This window comes from Hyaena hyaena, unplaced genomic scaffold (genome assembly GCF_003009895.1).
Source record: "Hyaena hyaena isolate Hyena2069 unplaced genomic scaffold, ASM300989v1 scaffold_364, whole genome shotgun sequence".
NCBI classification, from domain to species: domain Eukaryota; kingdom Metazoa; phylum Chordata; class Mammalia; order Carnivora; family Hyaenidae; genus Hyaena; species Hyaena hyaena.
In genome coordinates, this window is record NW_024080996.1 from 1,074,572 (window position 1) to 1,095,956 (window position 21,385).

A 21,385-nucleotide genomic window follows, 5' to 3' on the forward strand; every position below is an offset into this window, starting at 1 on the left:
ACTAACATTTGGAAATCATGTTCTTCAGTGTAGATATGGCTACAAGATAAATTATGGGTTCTGATCCTTTGGATCAGATTGAATGGAGAGGGTTCTTAGCTCAACCTATCATTTTCTATTCTTAATGGCCATTTTCTATCCCAGGACAATTGTGGACAAGAAAGAGTAGAGTATAGCATTACAGCTCTAAACTGAAGGAAGTTGAGGGACTTCCAAACCCTGGTCAGTCATGTAACGTAGTGGTTCTGAGGGTACACCTGAGAGTCAGACTGTCAAAATTCACTTTCTGGCCACACCCCAATATTTTGAGGATTTCTTGTCTCATCTTCAAAATAGGGATAATAATATTGTCATATAGCTCTTAGTACACAGCATCTCATAGAAACCACTTAAGTAGGTGCTAGCTTTAAAAAATTATCATTAAACCTAAGCAGATTTGAGCTAGGAGGGATTGGAAAGATGTGACCTCACCCTTCTTGGTTTGAAAGCAGTGACCCAGTGGCGGGGGTTCTGAGAGGTCACAGTGTCTTTTTTTAAAATGATTATTTATTTTTGAGAGAGACAGAGTGTGAGCAGATGAGGAGCAGAGTGAGAGGGGACACAGAATCAGAAGCAGATTTCAGGTTCTGAGTTATCAGCACAGAGCCCGACGTGGGGATTGAACTCATGAACTGTGAGATCATGACCTGAGCTGAAGTCGGACACTTAACCGACTGAGCCACCTAGGCACCCCAGCCGCAGTATCTTTTGACAAGACTCTGCAGGGAAGAGGCCCAGGTTTTAGCAATGGATGCACAGGCAGGAGAGAGAAGGACATAGAAAATGGACTAACTGAAGATCTAAAAGACATCTATCTTTGAATGGATTGGGATATGAATAAATTACTGCTTTCTCTCTGGAGGCAAAGTTTATCCTCTAACCATTCTCTCTGGAAGTTAAAGTCACTTGGGCTGTAGGATAGGTCCATAGCAAACAGTAAAAGCCTTCCTACCATCCTAACGTCAAATCTCTCTCTGCGGATTTCATTCTTCAGCATGGGGGTGGGGGGGTGGATACTGGGAAGGTAGTGGTATTTCTTTCTCTCTAACTGGTTTTCTTTTCTTTTCTCCAGACTCCCTTGCTCCACTCATCCCCAAGAGGAGAATGGCGACTGAGAACTCTTCTGTGACAGAGTTTATCCTTACAGGATTAACAGACCAGCTAGAACTGCAGATCCCTCTCTTCTTCCTGTTTCTAGGTTTCTACATGGTCACTGTGCTGGGGAACTTGGGCTTGTTAGCTCTGATTGGCTTGAATTCTTGCCTACACACACCCATGTACTTTTTCCTCTTCAACCTCTCCTTAACAGATTTCTGTTACTCCACTACCATCACCCCCAAAATGCTGAAGAGTTTTGTCTCAAAGAAGAACATCATGTTGCATGCGGAGTGTATGACTCAACTCTTTTTCTTTTGCTTCTTTGTCATTTCTGAGTCCTTCCTCCTGTCAGCGATGGCATATGACCGCTATGTGGCCATCTGTAAACCATTGGTGTACACGGTCACCATGTCTCCTCAGGTCTGTTTATTCCTTTTGTTGGGTGTCTATATGATGGGGCTTTCAGGGGCCATGGTGCATACGGGAAGCATAGCAAGTCTGACCTTCCGTGCCGACAACCTTGTCAATCACTTCATGTGTGACATCTTTCCTCTCCTTGAGCTCTCCTGCAACAGTACTTATGTACACGAGCTGGTGGTCTTCATACTTGTGGCCATTGACATTGGGATACCCATTGTCACCATCTTCATCTCTTATGCTCTGATTCTGTCCAGTATTCTGCACATTCACTCCACTGAGGGCAGGTCCAAAGCTTTCAGTACATGTAGCTCTCACATAATTGTGGTTTCTCTTTTCTTTGGTTCTGGGGCTTTCATGTATCTCAAACCACCTTCGATTTTGCCCCTTGATCAAGGGAAAGTGTCCTCTCTGTTCTATACCATTGTGGTGCCCATGTTAAACCCACTGATATACAGTTTGAGGAACAAGGACGTCAAAGTTTCCCTGAGGAAAACTTTGGAAAGAAAATTATCTTCTTGAGAAAGTAGTATTTGAAGAAGACACACTGCTTCATTTATTAGTGTGTCTGTTTTCAATGAAGGATCCAGATTCCAGTTTTTTTCCTTTCTGTAAAGAAAGAGAATTTTAAGTCTATATGTTTCAAGGATGTTTAGTACATATCTATTTTCTGTATCCCTTGACCCACCTCGACTATTCCAAGATTATTTTATGCATTTTTCTACAATCATAAATCATTTAATCTTAAATGGGGCTTATAAACCATTTTATCCGACCTCATTTAACAGACATTGGAAACTTAGAAATTTTATATATGTTTTCCAAGGCCATACAACTAAGTGGTTCCATAAGTGGGACTGGAATCCAGGCTTTTGAATTCTAATCTACTTTGTTTTCTTTTCATTTATACCATGTTTTTTTCCTTTATTGCTGTTCTTGCAGATTTCATTTTGAAAGTATGATATTTTAGCATATTATAATCTGATTCTATTTATAGTAATTTAAGGTAACTTCTCAATAAATAACGTTTTAGAAATAAGCTGTTGATATTTCATATTTTCCTTTTTTAAAAGTTATTATTTTAATTCCAGTTAATTAACATACAGTGTTATATTGGCTTCAGATGTACAATATAGTCATTCAAGAGTTTATACATCACCCTGCGTTCATTATGACAAGTGTACTCCTTAATCCCCATCACCTATTTAACACACCCCCACCCCTTTCCCTCTGGTAACCATCAGTTAGTTCTCTACAGTTATGAGTCTATTTCTTGCTTTGTCACTCTCTCTCTTATTTTTTCCCCTTTGCTTGTTTGTTTTGCTTTTTAAAATCCACATTATGAGTGAAATCATTTGGTATTTGTCATCTCCTGAGTTATCTCAGTTAGCATTATACTCTCTAGCTCCATTCATGTCATTGCAAATGGCAAGATTTCATTCTTTTTATGCCTGGATAGTATTCCATTGTGTCTATCTATCTGTCTATCTATCTATCTATCACCTTCTTTATCAATTCATCAATTGACAGACACTTAGGCTATTGGAAATAATGCTGCTATAAACATACAGGGTACATATATCCCTTGGAATTAGTGTTATTGTATTCTTTGGGTAAACACCCAGTAGTGTAATTGCTGGATCATAAGGTAGTTCTATTGCTAACTTTTTGAGGAACCTCCATACTGTTTCCCAGAGTGGCTGCAACAGTTTGCATTTCCACGAAGAGTGCTCCCCTTTCTCTGCATCCTTGCCAAGGTCTGTTGTTTCTTGTTTTGTTGATTTTAACCATTCTTAAAGGTGTGAGGTGATATCTCCTTGTAGTATTTTAAAGTTTATTTATTTTGAAAAAGGGAGAAAGAGAGAGGATGGGAGAGGGGCAGAGAGTGCAACAGAGAGAATCCCAAGCAGGCCCTGCACTTTCAGTGCCATGCCTGATGTGGGGCTCCATCTCACAAATCATGAGATCATGACCTAACCCAAAATCAATTCAGACACTTAACTGACTGAGTCACCCAGGCACCCCTCTTGTTGTAGTTTTGATTTGCATCTCCCTGATGAGAAGTGATGATGAGCATCTTTGTATCTGTTGGCCACCTGTATGTCTTCTTTGGAGAAATGTCTGCTCATGTCTTATGTCCATATTTTAGTTGAATTATTTATTTTTTGGGTGTTGAGTTTAATAAATTCTTTACATACGTATTTTAAAGTGTATTCATTTTGAGAGAGAGAGAGGGAGAGAGAGAGAAGGGGCTCTGTACTGTCAACACACAGCCGGATGAGGGTTCGATCTCACGAACCATGAAATCGTGAACTGAGCCAAATCAAGAGTCAGACATTTAACCAACTGAGCCTCCCAGACGTCCTTCTTTACGTATTTTGGATACTACTCCTTTATCAAGTGTCATTTGCAAGTGTCTTATCCCATTTAGTAAGTTGCATTTTAGTTTTGCTGGTTGTTTCCTTTCCTGTGCATAAGCTTTTTATTTTGATGTAGTCCCAATAGTTAATTTTTGCTTTTTTCCCTTTCTCAGGAGATATATCTAAAAAGAAGTTGCTACTGTCAATGCCAAAGAAGTTACTGTCTATATTCTCTTCTAGGACTTTTATAGTGTCAGGTCTCACATTTAGGTCTTTTATCCATTTTGAGTTTCTTTTTGTTTATGGTATAAGAAAGTAGTCCAGTTTCATTCTTTTGAATGTTGCCATCCAGTTTTCCCAGTACCGTTTGTTGAAAAGCTGTCTTATTCCCATCGGATATTCTTTACGGTTTTGTCAAAGATTAATTGACCATATAATTGTTGGTTTATTTTGGATTTTCCATCCTTTTCCATTGATCTATGTGTCTATTATGGTGCCAGTACCATACTGTTTTGATCACTATAGATTTGTAATATAACCTTAAGTCCAGAATTGTGATGCTTCCAGCTTTGCTTTTCCTATCAAATTGCTTTGGCCATTCGGGGCCTTTTGTGGTTCCATACAAATTTTAATATTGTTTATTTTAGTTCTGTGAAATGATGTTGAAAAGCTGATTTCAGCTGTGAAATGCTGATATTGATGGTGATTGCATTATACGTGTAGATTGCTTTGGTTAATACAGACATTTTAGTGATATCTGTTCTTCAATCCGTGAACATGGGATGTCTTTCCATTTCTTTGTGTTGTCTTGAATTTTTCATAAATGTTCTATAGCTTTCAGAGTATATATCTTCTACCTCTTTGGTTAGGTTTATTCCTAGGTATCTTGTGTTTTTTGGTGTAATTGCAAATGGGACCGATTCATGATTTTTCTTTCTGCTGCTTGATTATTAGTGTATGGCAATGCAACAGATTTCTTTACATTAATTTTGTATCCTGTGACTTTATGGAATTTGTTTATCAGTGCTAGCAGTCTTTGGTGGAGTCTTTAGGGTTTCCTATATACATATCATGTCATCTGTAAATAGTGAAGGTTTTACTTGTTCCTTAATAATTTGCATTCCTCTTATTTCTTTCTGTTGTCTGATTGCTGTGGCTAGAACTTCCAATACTATTTTGAATAAAAATGGTGAGAATGGACATCCCTGTTGTGTTTCTGACCTTAGGAGTAATGATCTCAGTTTTCCTCCATTAAAGATGATGTTAGTTGTGGGTTTTACATAGATAGCCTTTATTATGTTGAGGTATGTTCTCTCTAAACCCGTTTTGTTGAAAGTTTTTATCAGGAATGGATGTTGAACTTTGTCCAATGCTTTTTCTGCATCTACTGCAATGATCATATGGTTCTTACCCTTTCTCTTATTGATGTGATGTATCACACTGATCATAGAATCAGGAATTTTAAAGTTTCCCTTACTTTTCTACTTTTCGGAACAGTTTAAGAAGAACAGGTATTAACCCTTCTTTAAATGCTTGGTAGAATTCTCCTGTGAAGCCATCTGGTCCTGGAATTGTTTGTTGGGAGTTTTTTGATTACTGATTCAATTTCTTTGCTAATTATGGGTCAGTTCAAAATTTCTATTTCCTCTTGTTTGAGGTTTGGTAGATATGTTTCTAGGAATCTGTCCATGTTTTCTACGTTGTCCAATTTGTTAGTAGGCAGGTTTTCATAACATTCTCTTATGACTATTTGTATTTCTGTGGTGTCTGTTATTTCTCCTCTCTCCTTTGTGGTTTTATTCATTTGGATCCTTTCTCTTTTTTTTCTTGATGAGGCTGGCTAGAGATTTATCAATTTTGTTGATCTTTCCAAAGAACCAGCTCCTGGTTTCATTGATCAGTTCTATTATATTTTTAAGTTTTTCTGTCTATTCTTTATTATTTCCTTCCTTCTTCTGGCTTCTAGTTTTGTTTTCTTTTTCCAGCTCCTTTAGGTGCAAGGTTAGGTCATTTATTAGAGGTTTTTCTTGCTTCCCAGAAGTTTTGAACCATCGTGTTCTCATTTTCACTTGTTTCTATATACTTTTAATTTCTTCTTAGATTTCCTGGTTGAACCATTCATTGTTTAGTAGCATGCTATTTAAGTCTTTCTAGATTTTTTTCTTGTGGCAAACTTCTAGTTTGATAGTGTTGTGGCCAGAAAAGGTGCATGATATGATTTCAATCTTCTTGAACTTGTGAAGTTTATTTTGTGGACTCATATGTGATCTATTCAGGAGAATGTCCCATGTGTACTTGAACAGAATGTGTTTTCTGCTGTTTTAGGATGGAATGTTTTGACTATATCTGTGAAATCCATCTGGTCCAATGTGTCATGCAAAGCCATTGCTTTCTTGTTGATGTTTTGTTTACTTGACTTGTCCATTGATGTAAGTGGGGTGTTAAAGTCCCCTATGATTGTATTATTATCAATTAGTTCTTCTATGATTGTTATTAACCTTTTCATGTATTTATTTTCTCCTGTGTTGGGTGTATAAATATTTACAATTGTTATATATTTTGTTAGATTGTTCCCTTTACTAGTATTATATAGTTCCTTTTTTTAATCTCTTGCTACAGTCTTTGTTTTCAAGTCTATTTTGTTCAGTATATGTATTGCTACTCTAGGTTTCTTTTGACATCTCTTTGCATGGTAAATGTTTCTCCATCCTCCTACTTTCAATCTGCAGGTGTCTTTAGTTTTAAAATGGGTCTTTTGTAGACAGCATATAGAGGAGACTTGTTTTATTTTTTTAAATCCATTCTGTTACCCTATGTTTTTTGATTGGAGCATTTAGTACATTTACATTCAAAGTAATTATTGATAGATATGTATTTATTGCCATATTATTCTTATTTTGCGGTTGTCTCTGAAGAGTTTCTCTGATTTTTTCTTGTATTTAATATTACACTTCTCCCCCCAAGAGCTTAGGAGGTGAAAAACTTACTCAAGGTGGTGCATAAAACAACTTATAGATATAGCAGTCTATTTTACACTGATAGCACTATAACTTTAATTGCATACAGAAATTCTACCATTTTATTCTTCCCCTTTTATGATTTGATATCATAATTTACCTTTTTATATGTTTTGTATCCATTAACAAATTATTGTAGGTAGAGCTATTTTAATACTTTTGTATTTTATACTGGAATTAAATGGTTAAGATACCACTAGATTATAGTATTCTGAATCTGATTACAGCTTACCCTTAGAAATACCTTGTATGTAATAAAAACCACACTGAGATACCACCTCATGCCAGTCAGAGTGGCTAAAATGAGCAAATCAGAGAACTCTAGATGCTGGCGAGGATGTGGAGAAACGGGCACCCTCCTACACTGTTGGTGGGAATGCAAACTGGTGCAGCCCCTCTGGAAAACAGTGTGGAGGTTCCTCAGGAAAATAACAATAGAACTCCCCTATGACTCAGCAATAGCACTGCTAGGAATTTACCCAAGGGATACAGAAATGCTGATGTATAGGAGCACATGTACCCCAATGTTCATAGCAGCACTCTCAACACTAGCTAAAACATGGAAAGAGCCTAAGTGTCCATCAACGGACGAATGGATCAAGAAGATGTGGTTTATCTATACCATGCAATACTACATGGCAATGAGAAACAATGAAATCTGGCCATGTGTAGCAACATGGATGGACCTTGAGGGTGTTATGCTGAGCGAAATAAGTCAGGCAGAGAAGGACAAAGATCATATGTTTGCACGTATGGGAGGATTAGGAGGAACTTGACGGAGGACCAAGGGGGAGAAGAAGGGCGGAAATGGTGGGGGAAAGGGAGAGAGGCAAACCATGAGAGGACTCTTGAATGCTGACAAAAACTGAGGACTGATGGATGTGGGGGGGAGGAGGGATGGGCATGGAGGAGGACACTTGTGGGGATGAGCACTGGGTGTTATGTGGAAACTAATTTGACAATAAACTATTTGTAAAAAAAAAAAAAAAGAAATTAAAATTTTCTACTCTGTAGAAAGACATGTCAAGAGAATGAAAAGACAAGCCTCAGTCTATAAGAAAATATTTGCAAAAGATGTATCTCATAAATGTTACCCAATATATACAAACTTTGCATGGACCTTGAGACATGATGCATAGTAAGATAAATCAGACAGAAAGACAAATACCATATGATTCTATTTATAGGTGGAATCTAAAAAAGACCCCAAAGTCTTAAAAAAAGATATTAAAAAGTGACTCCCAAGGGATGGGAGTGGGATAATAGGACACACGTTAAGGATACAAACTTGCAATGTGAAATAATTAAGCCCTAGAGACCTATGCACTAGGTCTAGTAGACAGTGACATCTATATTGTATTACAATCAACAAACTTGCTAAGAGACTAGAACTCAATGGCTTCAAACAGCTAAACAGAAATGATAATTATGTAACGTGATGGTGGTGATAATTATCACTACAGTGGCAATCATAGTACATATAATATATAGTACATCAATGTATCAAATTAACATCTTATACACCTTAAATTTACTCAAAGTTATATGTCAAATATATTCCTTTATTAAAAAAGGAAAGGAATGACCTGATTAAAAAATGGGCCAAAGACCTTACCAGACACTTCACCAAAGAAGATATACAAATGGCAAATAAGCATATAAAATATGTATCATATCATATGTCACCAGAGAAATAAAAATCAAAACAATGAGATACCAGTACACACTTATTAGAATACCCAAAATAAAAAACACTGATACCCGAATGTGGTGGTGAAGAATCAGAACTCGTATTCATTGTTGGTAGGAATGGAAAATGGTTCAGCTACAGTGTGGTGTTTTCTTACAAAAGTAAACATATTCTAATCATTCTAATCCAGCAATTGTGCTCCTTGGTACTTACCCAAAGGAGTTGGAAAACCTACATATGAATGTTTCCAGTAGCTGTGTTCATAATTGCCAAAACTTGGAAGCAACTAAGATGTCTTCTGTTTTGTGAGTGAATGAATAAATAGTGGCATACCCAGACAATGGACTATTATTAAGTGCTGAAAAGAAATGAGCTGTCAAATCATAAAAAGACATGGAAGTCATGGAAGAAGGGCACTTGGGTGGCTCAGTCAGGTAAGTGTCCAACTCTTGATCTTGGCTCAGGTCTTGATGTCAGGGTTGTGGTTTGGGCCCCACACTGGGCTCTGCACTGGGTATGAAGCCTACTTAAAAAGAAAAAAAGAAAGACATTAAAGAAACTTAAATGCATATTAATAAGTGAAAAAAGCCAATCCTATGACAATATGGAAGAGACAGAACTATGGAGACAGTAGATTAATGGTTTCTGGGTTGTAGGAGAAGGGAGGATGGACAAGTGGAACACACCTTTTTAGGCCAGAGAAACTGCTCTATAGAAGACTGTAATGGTCATACACATAATGGATATATCTGTCCAAATCCACAAAATGACAACACCGAGAGTGAACCTTAATGTAAACTAGGGACTTTGAGTAATAATGATGTGTCAATGTAGGTTTATCAATTGTAACAAATGTATCATTTTCATTGAGGATGTTGCAAAGGAAGGATGCTATGTATGTGTGTGGAGCAGACAGTATATGGAAAATCTCTGTACCATTTGCTCCGTTCTGTTGCACACCTAAAACTGCTCTAAACAATAAAGTCTATATAACGTAGGGGAAAAAACCTGTGAGCATTTAGTTTCCTGTAATAAAACGCTTTCTGTTTCAGAAACTTAGAATCATACATTTTTGTGTCTAAAGGATAGATGAGGTCTTGCACCTAAAATAATTAAAAATGACAAAAGACTGGTATAATATTATGCCTAAAATAATTATAAAGACAATTATGGTGAACACTGAGTAATGTATAAAATTGTTGAATCAGTATGTTGTACACCTGAATTATAACAATGAACATTATTTATACTTTAATAAAAAATTAAAAAGAGAATGTCCACAAAACTTCTGCATCCAAAACGAATTCTTTAATGTTACCAATTCTTTAATGTGAATCCCTGATAACTTCAAACAAGTGGGAGAAGATGGGGTACCTGGGTGGCTCAGTCGGTTCAAGCATCTGACATTGGCTCAGGTCATGATCTTAATGTTCATGGGTTTGAGCCCCATGTAGGGCTTTGTGCTGACAGCTTGTAGCCTGGAGCCTGTTTTATATGTTATGTCTCTTTTACTCCCTGCTTCTCTTCTGCTAGTGCCCTGTCTCTCAAAATAAATAAACATTTTCAAAACTGGGGAAGACATTTTGCACCATGACAACAGGATTTACTGAGTGAAACTGGCAGGTGATGCAAAATGTCAAGTATTTTTGGAAGAGAAAGAACTACAGGAATGTTTAATATTCCTTGGCTATTTGGGAGCTGTGGGATGAGAGTTAAAGGAGGGAAATTTATTTTCCAGAAAGAGTTGAAATGGAAAGGTTATACTTATGTTAATATCAAAACATTAGGTAGGGAGACTGACAGCCAAGAGAGAAAGGATAATGAGTTGTGGGTTTGAATCTCAGTGTTCATTGTTTACCAGGTCTGTGATCTGGAGAAAGTCACTTAACCTCTTTTACATCAGTTTCTTCATCTGAGAAAATGAGGTAATTAAGTAAAACACTTAGTAGATTGGCTAGCATTCCATAAATGTTACGGATAATGTGATGATGGTGGTAACTGAGTGAAGGGATCACTTAAGCAATCTTGGCAGGAATAAGTAAGTGGTAACCACATAACGAGAGAGAGAATTGAGGGAGCATTCTGGGTGAGAAAGAGGCTACTTGCTGTTTCTTGGTGACTTTCAAATTCATCTCCATTTGTCTTATGTACTGCCAAGTGCAAATTACTATTAGTTTGGGTAATCTTTTTTTTCTATAGAAGGAGATAAATCAATGAACAAGTCTCTCTTAAATTCATTGTTGAAAGTTTTAAGTTCATGTTATATTATAATCAAGATAGAGAACATGTTTACCAGAGGGTGGAGGATAAATATTTTTTAATGATCCCAGGTGGAAGAAAATATGAACTTGAAATCATATTCAAGCAGAGTAAGACTTGAGAGCTGTGAGAGATAGAAAGAAAAGAGAAAAAAAATGAGTGAATAAATCCAATGAGGCATGTTGAGAAGTGGTTGTTCTCCACTCACATGTGCTTACATTTTTGGAGGGCTTCTACCCTGCATTTCTCCCAATTTTCAACCTGAGGAAGAATAATGACATTTGCACCTGAAGAGTTTTCTCAGTGTTTTCTGCACAGCAGCCTTTACCTCCTTATTCCTCAAGCTGTAGATCAGGGGGTTCAGCATGGGGATCACTGTGGTGTAGAACACGGAGGCCACATTCTCCATGGCCACAGAACTGGCCGTGGAGGGTTTTAAGTACATGAACGCAGTAGATCCATAGAACATTCCCACAGCTGCAAGGTGAGAGCTGCAGGTGCTGAAGGCTTTGGACCTGCCCTCTGTGGTGCTGATGTGGAGGATGCTGGAGAGGATGAAGACGTAGGAAACAAGGACTGTTAAGCTGGTGACTACGATGTTGAATCCCGCTAAAAAGAAGACTGTCATCTCAATATGATAGGTGCTAGAGCAGGAGAGCTTCATAAGGGGCACAATGTCACAGAAGTAATGACTGATGAGGCGCTCACAGTAGGACAGTTTTAACATGAGGCCAGTCTCTATTGTTGCACCAATAAACCCCATGGAGTAGGCCACAGCCACCAGCAGGGAGCACACTTGAGGAGACATGATAACATTGTAAAGCAAAGGGATAAAGATGGCGACATAGCGGTCATAGGCCATCACTGTCAGCATGTAACACTCAGCAAAAACAAACACAAAAAAGAAGTAGAGCTGTGACATGCACCCCGCATAGGAGATGATATTCTTCTCTGACACAAAGTTCACCAGCATTTTAGGGGTAATGACAGAGGAGTAGCAGAGATCCACAAGTGACAGATTGCTGAGGAAGTAGTACATGGGGGTGTGAAGCTGAGCATTCAGACAAATCAGTGTGAACATGCCCAGGTTCCCTATGACGGTGACCAAGTAGATCCCAAGGAAGAGGAGGAAGAGAGGGAGCTGGAGCTCTGGCCGATTTGTCAATCCCCTGAGAATAAAGTCTGTCACTGTAGAGTGATTTTCAGCAGCCATTCTCCTGTGATTGGGAGCCCTGTGAGGATGGGAGAGAAGAGCCCATGAAAGGTTATATATGAATGTTTCTTTTTTTTTTTTTTAACTATGTTTTTATTTCAGAGAAAGAGAGAGAGAAAGAGAGAGAGAGACAGAGAGAGAGACAGTGTGAGCAGGGGAGGGTCAGAGAGAGGGAGACACAGAACCTGAAGACAAGCTCCAGGCTCTGAGCTAGCTGTTAGCCCAGAGCCCGACGTGGGGCTCAAGCCCACTAGCCAGTGAGCTCACGAGCTGAAGTCGGACAGTTAACCGACTTCGCCATCCAGGCACACCTATATATGAATGTTTCTAATGAGGCTAGTTATCAGTATCTGTCCCAAGTAATGGTCTTAACTCATTCTGGGTTGTCTCCTTACTTCTAATGTTTTCTAGAATTCAAACAATTTTGCCATGGTTTGGAGGACATGAAAAAGACAAAAAAGTGGCTACCCCTGGACATTTATATGACACCTATGTTCCTCAAGTACCCTAGTAATAACTACAAATATGGTTTTTATGGGTTTGGAGTTGAGTTTTGCCCCAGAAAGAGAATCTCCCTTGTTATCGATGTGATCACAAAATATCACCCATAAAATGAAAACATGTAGTCACCATATCTCAAATCCTGGTAATGGGGGATGATAATCAAAGCTTTACCAATTACTGAGTGACAAAATTCATTCTCCACAGTTGAGAAAGAAATGGAATTATTATATCTATTTGCGAAGTTAAAAAATTTAATAGAATAATATATGTGGAAATATTTTCCAAATATTTTGTTGCTGGACAAGTGTAAACTTTTGTTAGGCAGCTGGAATTTGTCCTAATTTGTCAATGAACTTGAGGTCTTAGGGTACTTATTCTTAGTTCTTGTTACACATAATAATCATTTTGGAGCTCTAAAAAATAATGATGTCAGGTCCCTACCTATGGTAGTTCTGATTTATTGATCTGTAGCATTTTTGGCATTGAGCTCTACCATTCTGGGAAGGTGGCAAAGTTCAGCTAAAGAAATTAAAAAACAAGCTTGTTGTATTTTTAAAGTTTTGTGTTTATTAGAGCTAGAATACTTTTGAGACTCGTAACACTAGAGAACAAACTGAGTATTGATGTAGGGAGGGGATGAGGGATGGGCTAGCTGAGTGATGGTTATTAAGGAGGGCACTTGTGATGAATACTGAATGTCATTTGTAAGTGATGAATCACTAAATTCTCTTTCTGAAACCAATATTGCACTATATGTTAACTAACTAGAATTTAATAAAAATTTAGAAGAAAAAAATAGAACAATTTTGTGTCTTGAAAAACTGGCCTGGAATTACGTTCTCTTGAGTAAAATAACAATACTGAGGAACAGTGTGAGCCTGATTAGTCTCTACTGTGCTGAGAGGAAAGTTCAGGTTGGATCAGGATTAGTAGTAGGTAGAGGTAGAAATAGAGTATGTTGCAAGTTGTAGATCAAGAGCAAAACAATTTGTGTGTAGGATGGGCATTTTCCCTTCTCTCCCTTTTTGCATACCCTAAACCCTGTGTCTTTAGTGGTCAGTGCATCCTTGGCCACTCTGAGTATCCTCTAAAATAATCTGTCTTATTTTTTCACCATGTTTCTATTTCTATGTTGTTGATTTCCAAATTACTACTTATTGTTTGTTTTTAGAGTCAACCTATGAATAATATAGAGAAAATTTTTAGCTGATGGTAATTATATGTAGATGCCCAAGAGGCTTCTTGGAAGGAATCTTGGTATTCCTAAGTCAAAATGTCAGTTTAAAGCTGGTCCTGTAATGGGGTGTTGCATCTTCTTGTGATGGTTTTTCTTCATTTCTCCTTGATGCCCAATAAGAAAAAATAGAGGAAAACATAATTTATAAGAGAATATTGTATTTTTCTTTTGATAATTTGCTTGCTATAAGTAATTTGATAGGTTCTGTTGAGTAATAATCAAGTGGTAAATGTAAGTTCCTGGAAAATCACTTGCCTCACGCTCGCTAAAATTTCCCAAGTTCTAAACAAGATTGGTCAATGGATGAAATGATCTTAAAACAACTCTAATCCTTAGTTTTTATAATTTCAACTTATGGACAACTAAAGAAGTTCTATGTGATTGAAGAAGATATTTATTTGTATATCTGTCTATTTATCTAGGTTTTAAATCTGACCATTTCACAACATTGTCATAACAAATAGCTAAAAGTTAGTAAGTGGACTTCTATTTCCATGCATGAAGGGAGAACTTCTACTTTGGCTTCACCATAAACAATTAGAAAACCAGACAAGGTATATGAAACCATATTTTCCAGACATCTGACATCAGGGAGCACTAAATTTATTCCTGAAAAGAACTAAATAAACAGCATGAGCCAATGATTGTACCAGCTTATCTGCCTGTAGGATTTTTCCATGCCACACTCCAGGTGAGGAAAATCCAGAAAGGATAAATATTGTATTTTTCAAAATTTTATTTATTTATTTATTTATTTATTGAGAGTGAGAGAGCAAGAGAGTGAATGGGGGAGGGGTAAAGAGAGACGGAGAGAGAACCTTGAGCAGGCTCCATGTGCAGCACACAGTCTGATATGAGGCTTGATCTCACAACTGTGAGATCATGACCTGAGCCAAAATTAAGAGTTGGACACTTAACCAACTGAGCCACCAAAGTGTCCCAAATATTGTAAAATCTAGAACAAAAACTAAATAATAAAAGAGAGCTATAGCTAACAAACCAATAATGGAGATAAATTCAAATCATGAAAAAACCCTCAATTAGTCCAAAAGAAGGCAAGAAGAAGAAAAAATTGAATAAATGACAACTGACAGAAGTAGAAAGCCTATAGCAAGGATAAAGGATTTAAACTCAACCTAGTGTTTGATAATGGAATTAAATGCTAATGGTTTAAATATTCTAATTAAAGTGCAGAGATTGCCAGTTGGATAAAAGGCATTACTCCATTGTATGCTTTCCCAAGAAATCCTCTTTAAATATAGAGACACAAATAGCTAAAACTAGAAGGATAGGAAGAGATATACTGTGAAAACTTCAATCAAAAGGAAGTTGGAGTGACTGTGTCAGCATTAAGCAAAGTAGACTTCAAAGGAAGAATTATTACTAGAAATAAGGAAGAACATTTCATAATGCTAAAGGAATCAATTCATCAAGGTGACATAATACTCAAATAAATTCATGTGTTAATAGTTTCAAAATACATGAACCAAAACTGACAGATCTGAAAGGAAAAAGAGACAAGTCTGCCATTAGTTGGAGACTGCATTATTACTTTTTCATTAATTGATAGAAGTAGTAGAAAAATTAATAAGGACATAGAAAAGATCCACAAATTGACATTTTTAGAAGACTCTACCGAGAAATATCAGAGTATCTAGTCTTTTAGGTGTACATGGAACATATTTCAAGATAACAATATTCTGGGGAATAAAACAAACCACCATATCTTTAAAAGATTGAAATCATATTGAGTATGTACCCTTAACCACAACAAATACAAACTATAAATAATCTATGGAAAGATTTCTGGAAAATCTTTGAATACTCCAAAATTAAAAAGCCTACTTCTAAATAACACACAGGCCAAAAAGGAAGTCACAGATTGACTTACATGTGAACTGAATGAACATGAAGATGCACTAATCAAAATTTTTAGAATTCTGCCAGAAATGCTAAGGAAAACTTGGCATTAAATGATTATTTTAAAAAAATGATTATTTTAGAACAAAAGGAAATTCTAAAATCAGTCATCTGTGCTTCCACTTTAATAAACTACAAAAATGAGTCAGAATGAAGAAAATAATGTAGATAAGCATGGAATTTAATGAAATAAGGAAACAGATAAACAGTAAAAAGAAATCAATGAAACTAAAGCTGGTCTTTGAAAATATGCAAGAGATAGAGAGATGGAATCACACAGCCTATAAAGGAGCAGAAATGAGATGAGAATACTATTATTGGACTCTCAATGAAAATACTAGAAGATAAAACAGTATTATCTCTATGATAGAGGGGACCTGTCACAGGAGAGCAGCAAAGGAAACTCTAGGTTGACAGCGATACATCAGGTCTGTGGAGTGAATCCAGAAAGGACGGAGGATAGAGGTCTTCAGGAGAGAAATAAAATTGGTGGACTATCTCAAATATTTGGACATTTGGAAAATAATGTTAAGAAGTACTTGACAGATACTATGGAGTGTCTGAAAATAGTAAGGAGAGATACTTAGAAATGGTCAATGAATACAATTCCAGAAAAAATGAGAAGTTGTACATATAAAGAAACAATCAAAAGCACAATATTTGGTTCTGCAGTGATGGTTTGCATGATAATAAAGTCTGCACTGTCAGAGTTTTAATACTGTTGACATTAAGTACTGAGAATAAAAAATTGTATTATAACTGGGGAGAATATGAAAAGGAATTGGGGTGGGGGAGTGTCAGACAAATCTGCATCTAAATAGAAGTTATGGATTCAACAAATGTTTGTCAATAACTATTATGAGTTAGGTCCTGTTATAGACTATGAATAATGTCTAAACAATTGTGAAATCCTCAAAGAGCACTGCAAGCATATGGAGAAACACAGGGGTAAATACCTGAGGAAACAGATATAAGACTTGAAAGCTGTTTCCTCTGGGCAGCAGAGGTGGGCTCAGGAATGCTTGGGGCAATAACTGTTAGATTTTAATTATTAACCTTTTAGTAGTGTTTGAGTTTTAAACTACATGCATGCATTATTTTTAAAGATAAAAACTGATTAAAGTACTGTGATCCCTTACATATTTTTTATTGGTGGTCTTAATACAGATCATAATTTTTATGTCAAGAAGCACAATTATGTTTCTATATATATTATTTTGAGAGAGAGAAAGAAAGTGCAAGTGGGGGAGATGGGCAGAGAGAGAGAGAGAGAGAGAGAGAGAGAGAGAAAACCTCAAGTAGGCTCCATGCTCTGTGCAGTGCCTGCCATGGGGATCAACATGGGACTTGAACCCACAACCCTGGGGTCATGACCTGAGCAGAAATCAAGAGTCTTACGCTCAACAGACTGAGCCACCCAGGCACCCTGAAGGTTAAAATGTTATATTTGACATTTAGCGTGGTAGTTAAAGGTATACACTCAGAAGTCAGACAGGACTGGGTTAAATTCCAACTCTGACTTTGACCATGTGATCTTAAGCAAGTTATGTAACTGTGCTACTTCTAAGCATTCTTGTCTATAGACTGGGAATAATAATATGCATCCCACAGTGCAGTCCTTAGCATGCAGTATTGCCTATAATAAGTGATTAATATCTCTTAGTACTCATTAAAGCATCCGATTATAATATCAAACCATGACTCTATTGCCTTCATAGAGATGAAATACACAAATAATAAAGATGCTTTCCAAGAGGCATGACCCAAAATGCATATAGGATATGATACTTATAGACATTTTATCTCTGGCATGCATTTCTAAGCTGAAAAAAGTTATACTCTTGCTAATTTAATTTCCTCCTCAAATAGTTACTGACATTTTTGTAATCCTTTATTGTGTACACGTTTCTTTCAGAGACTAGTCTCAGATACTATTCCTAAAAATCCTTAGGAGGATTGGGAATGTATTTAGAGCAGGAATTATTATTCCCATTTTAGTAATAAGGAATTGAAAGGCTGAGATTTTAAGACTTCCTCAAAGTTACACAGAACTTACTAGTGGTGACTTGAAATAAAAACTAAATTTGCTGTCCCTAAATCAGTTCTCTTCCTCTTCTCTGTCTTGTCATCTTACAAGTCTGTGTAGTTATGGCTCTAGGCAATATTTTGGTTGCACAGTATTGGGGTTCACTCTTCATTTCTTAGTCTGAGGAGAACATAGGAAAAGAAAAGAGGGATGCTACATTATATGATCTGTTCGCCAGGACAGGGGTCGGCAAACTCAGCCAAATTCAGCCCACTGCCTGTATTTGTGATAAAGTTTCGGTGGAACTAAGCCACACCCATTCCTTTATGCCTTGTCGATGCTGTCTTCCTGTTAGAATAGCACAGCAGAGTAGTGGCAACAGAGATCCTATGCACTGAGCAGCCTATACTCTATACTATCTGGTTCTTTCTGGAAATGTGTGCTAATCCCTGCTCTAGGAAACTGATGCTCAAGAAGTTACACAACTTACCCAAGGTTACGCAGCTGGAAAAAAGTAGAATTGGCCTAGAGCCCAGGATTTGTGACCATGCTATTGTCCTCCATGCTGTCTTTCTGTGGCACTTCACTTTACTTTTATATTTAAGTAAACTTAATTTAATAATTTAAGACCAAGGAGGAATATTATTGCTATGTTACCAGAATCTCTTTTTAAATTACAGAATATATTTGCATTGTAGGAAAGTAAACATTCAGACAGACAAAAATAAAATAATCATATTCTAACTACCAAGAATCTAAAATTGTAATGTATATTCTACCAGATCTTTTTTATGCATATATGCATATATATACATAGGTATAAATGTGCATGCATTTTTAAAATTTTATTTAAAAAAGTTTTGAAGCATTTATTTATTTTTGAGAGACAGAGCATGTGTGGGGGAAGGTCAGAGAGAGAGGGAAACAAAGAATCCAAAGCAGGCTCCAGGCTCTGAGATGTCAGCACAGAGCCTGACGTGGGGCTTGAACCCTCCAACTGTGAGATCATGACCTGAGCTGGAGTTGGATGCTCAACCGACTGAGCCACCCAGGTGCCCCTAATATACATGCATTTTTAAACTAAAAGTTAGCATACTATACATTGTTAAAAAGATCTAATTGGCTTTATTAAATGATTCATGAATCAAGTAACATCCCATCTAGCAAGTAGAGTATATGTTGTTTTATAACCTGCTTTCTCATAGAACATTAAAAGACTTTGACTCACTTGATCAGGAGCAGCAATAATACTGTGCTTGTTGTGATAATGAAGATAAGGAAATCTGCATTATCACAAACTTTATACTTTGCTGGTAGTGAGATATTTAACTTCTCAGTCACCAATAATGGCAAGAACTTTAAACTATGTTTTAATTTTTTAAAAAGATATACATTTCATTTAGATAATAACAGATTTAAAAGCTATCTTACATATCCTCATCCATCGAATCTGAGTCTCCTCAAATGATAAAAATCCACTTTAAATATATCAATACCAAGAATCAAAGTTGGGTATAAAACAGAATGTTGCTATGAGGCAGTGTTTGTCCTTGCCTCTTGATGAGAACATCGCTCCTATTATATAGAAAACTGTGGGCAACAGAAATCCAAGTTTTATTCCTGATATCTTCTAGCTAACTTATACATAAGCCACAAATTTCTCGATGCTTAAAATCTTACCAGTAGTTTTATCAGGTCACCAGAAGTTCAGACTTGTTGCTAATGACAACACTCAGATTTACCCAGACAATTCTATTTCCTTTTCAAGTGGGGAAAAAGCACTTTGAGAAGGGGGGATATATGATTGGAAACAGTATATATACAAGATCTGCATTATAAATGCAAATTAATGGAAGCTATTTTGTTTACATCTTATATAATTGCTTTAAAATTATAATTGAATACCTGGTTTGAGGAAAACTGCAACACTGTTGGGTGGAAATCTTAGGAGGTACTTTGTTTCCAGCAGTTAAGAAGTATCGGAAAACAGAAAGGCACCAGATTTACATCTATTTCCAGTCAGAGGGGCCAACACAGTGATAAAAATGGGTCACTCAGTTGGGGAGTGTTGGGTATATTTTTATATAGGCAGAACCTCTCCTGGGATATAGCTGCTCCAGAGACTTGGTCCTCACTGAAGGCAATTAGTCTTTGGGTTTACATTTTGTACTATGAATGACAGCTCCCATGTGTGTTAATTTTTCTTCTGCTGAGGGAGATATCTTGCAGCCTGCGAAGCTTGGTGCCTACTGTCAGCACTGGAACATTTTTAGTTTCATCATCATCATTGTCATTACCATGACCACACTGATCATAACCATCAATATTATTCTCATCTTCACTAACATCATCACTTTTGCCACCTGTCACTACCAACATGGTCAGTATTAATCATTAGTTTTTTGTCATTGTGTACCATGAACTATATTTAAAATTTTATTATAAAAAGGTTTTATTTTACATCTTTCTATATTGAACATTTCTCCAAAACCAAATTCACTGAATTTGCTAAAAAAGAAACTGCTTTAATTTTAGTTAACTGTTTTTTTAATAAATTGAAACCAGAATGTTTCATTTTTAAAAAAATAATTAACCTCGTTTTGACTATTGTATTTTATTTTTTCCAAATTTATTGAAGTATGATTGACACATAATTATATATATTTGTGTTGTATAATATTTTTGGGTGTACAATATAAATTGATACATGTTTATATTGAGAAATGATCATGACAATCAAACTGATTCACATATCTATCACCTCACATAGTTTTCACTTTTGTTTTAGTGGTGAGGACAGTTAAGATTTACTCTCTCGGCAGATTTCCAGTATACAATATAATGTTATCAAGTATAGTCACAATGCTGTACATTAGATCCCAGAGCTTATTCATCTTATGATCGACTCTTTGACTGATGACTCCCCATTTTCCTCACTGCTCAGACTCTGAAAACCACTATTCTTAGATGTACTAGCAAATAAATACTAAATGCTACTGATGCCTGTCCAGTATTTTGGCTATCTAGAGCTTTTTGTCTGCTAGATTCCTTAGGAAAAGCTCATGGCATCAAGATCCCTTTGTGTTTACCAGTTAATAGCAGTGTGTCTATAGCTTTCATATTTGAAGTTAGATTGGCTATACACTGGGGCGCGTGTGTGGTTCAGCTGGTTAAGTGTTGGACTTCAGCTCAGGGCATGATCTCATGGTTCGTGGGTTCGAGCCCTGCGTCGAGCTCTATGCTGACAGCTAGGTCAGAGCCTGAAGCCTGTCTTCGGATTCTGTGACTTCCTCTCTCTCTGACCCTCCCCTGCTCACGCTGTATCTCTCTCTCTCTCAAAAATAAATAAAACATTAAAAAAAAAGGTTGGCTATACATTAAACCATCCTTGGTTCATATTTTAATTTTTTGAGTATCTGAAGTCTGTTACTCCATTTTCTTCTTCTGTAAAGCAATGTTTGACAAAGCAGTATGCTTTCTTTTTCCGTTATGAGTTAGTTGGGATTTTTTTTTTGGTTGTTGTTGTTGTTTTTTTTTTTTTTTTTTTTAACGGGTGCCTGAAAGTCCCAAAATGTCATTTATTAAGATAGGGAATATAGGAAGAG

At 36.6% G+C, this 21,385-nt stretch overlaps 2 protein-coding genes across 2 annotated transcripts; one reads left to right on the top strand and one right to left on the bottom strand.

The window, feature by feature from the left end:
• Positions 1-1,134: 1,134 nt before the first annotated feature.
• LOC120243955 (olfactory receptor 8B12-like) lies at positions 1,135-2,076 on the top strand. The gene has a single exon (XM_039250212.1). The coding sequence runs from the start codon at positions 1,144-1,146 to the stop codon at positions 2,074-2,076; it is 933 nt and encodes a 310-aa protein (XP_039106143.1). The 5' UTR covers positions 1,135-1,143.
• Positions 2,077-11,051: 8,975 nt separating this feature from the next.
• On the bottom strand, positions 11,052-12,093 carry LOC120243953 (olfactory receptor 151-like). The gene has a single exon (XM_039250209.1). The coding sequence runs from the start codon at positions 12,091-12,093 to the stop codon at positions 11,137-11,139; it is 957 nt and encodes a 318-aa protein (XP_039106140.1). The 3' UTR covers positions 11,052-11,136.
• Positions 12,094-21,385: the final 9,292 nt, after the last annotated feature.

Bases quoted from the DNA above. Each gene is read 5' to 3' on its own strand.
- LOC120243955 (XM_039250212.1), top strand. From the start codon at position 1,144: ATGGCGACTGAGAACTCTTCTGTGACAGAGTTTATCCTTACAGGATTA.
- LOC120243953 (XM_039250209.1), bottom strand. From the start codon at position 12,093: ATGGCTGCTGAAAATCACTCTACAGTGACAGACTTTATTCTCAGGGGA.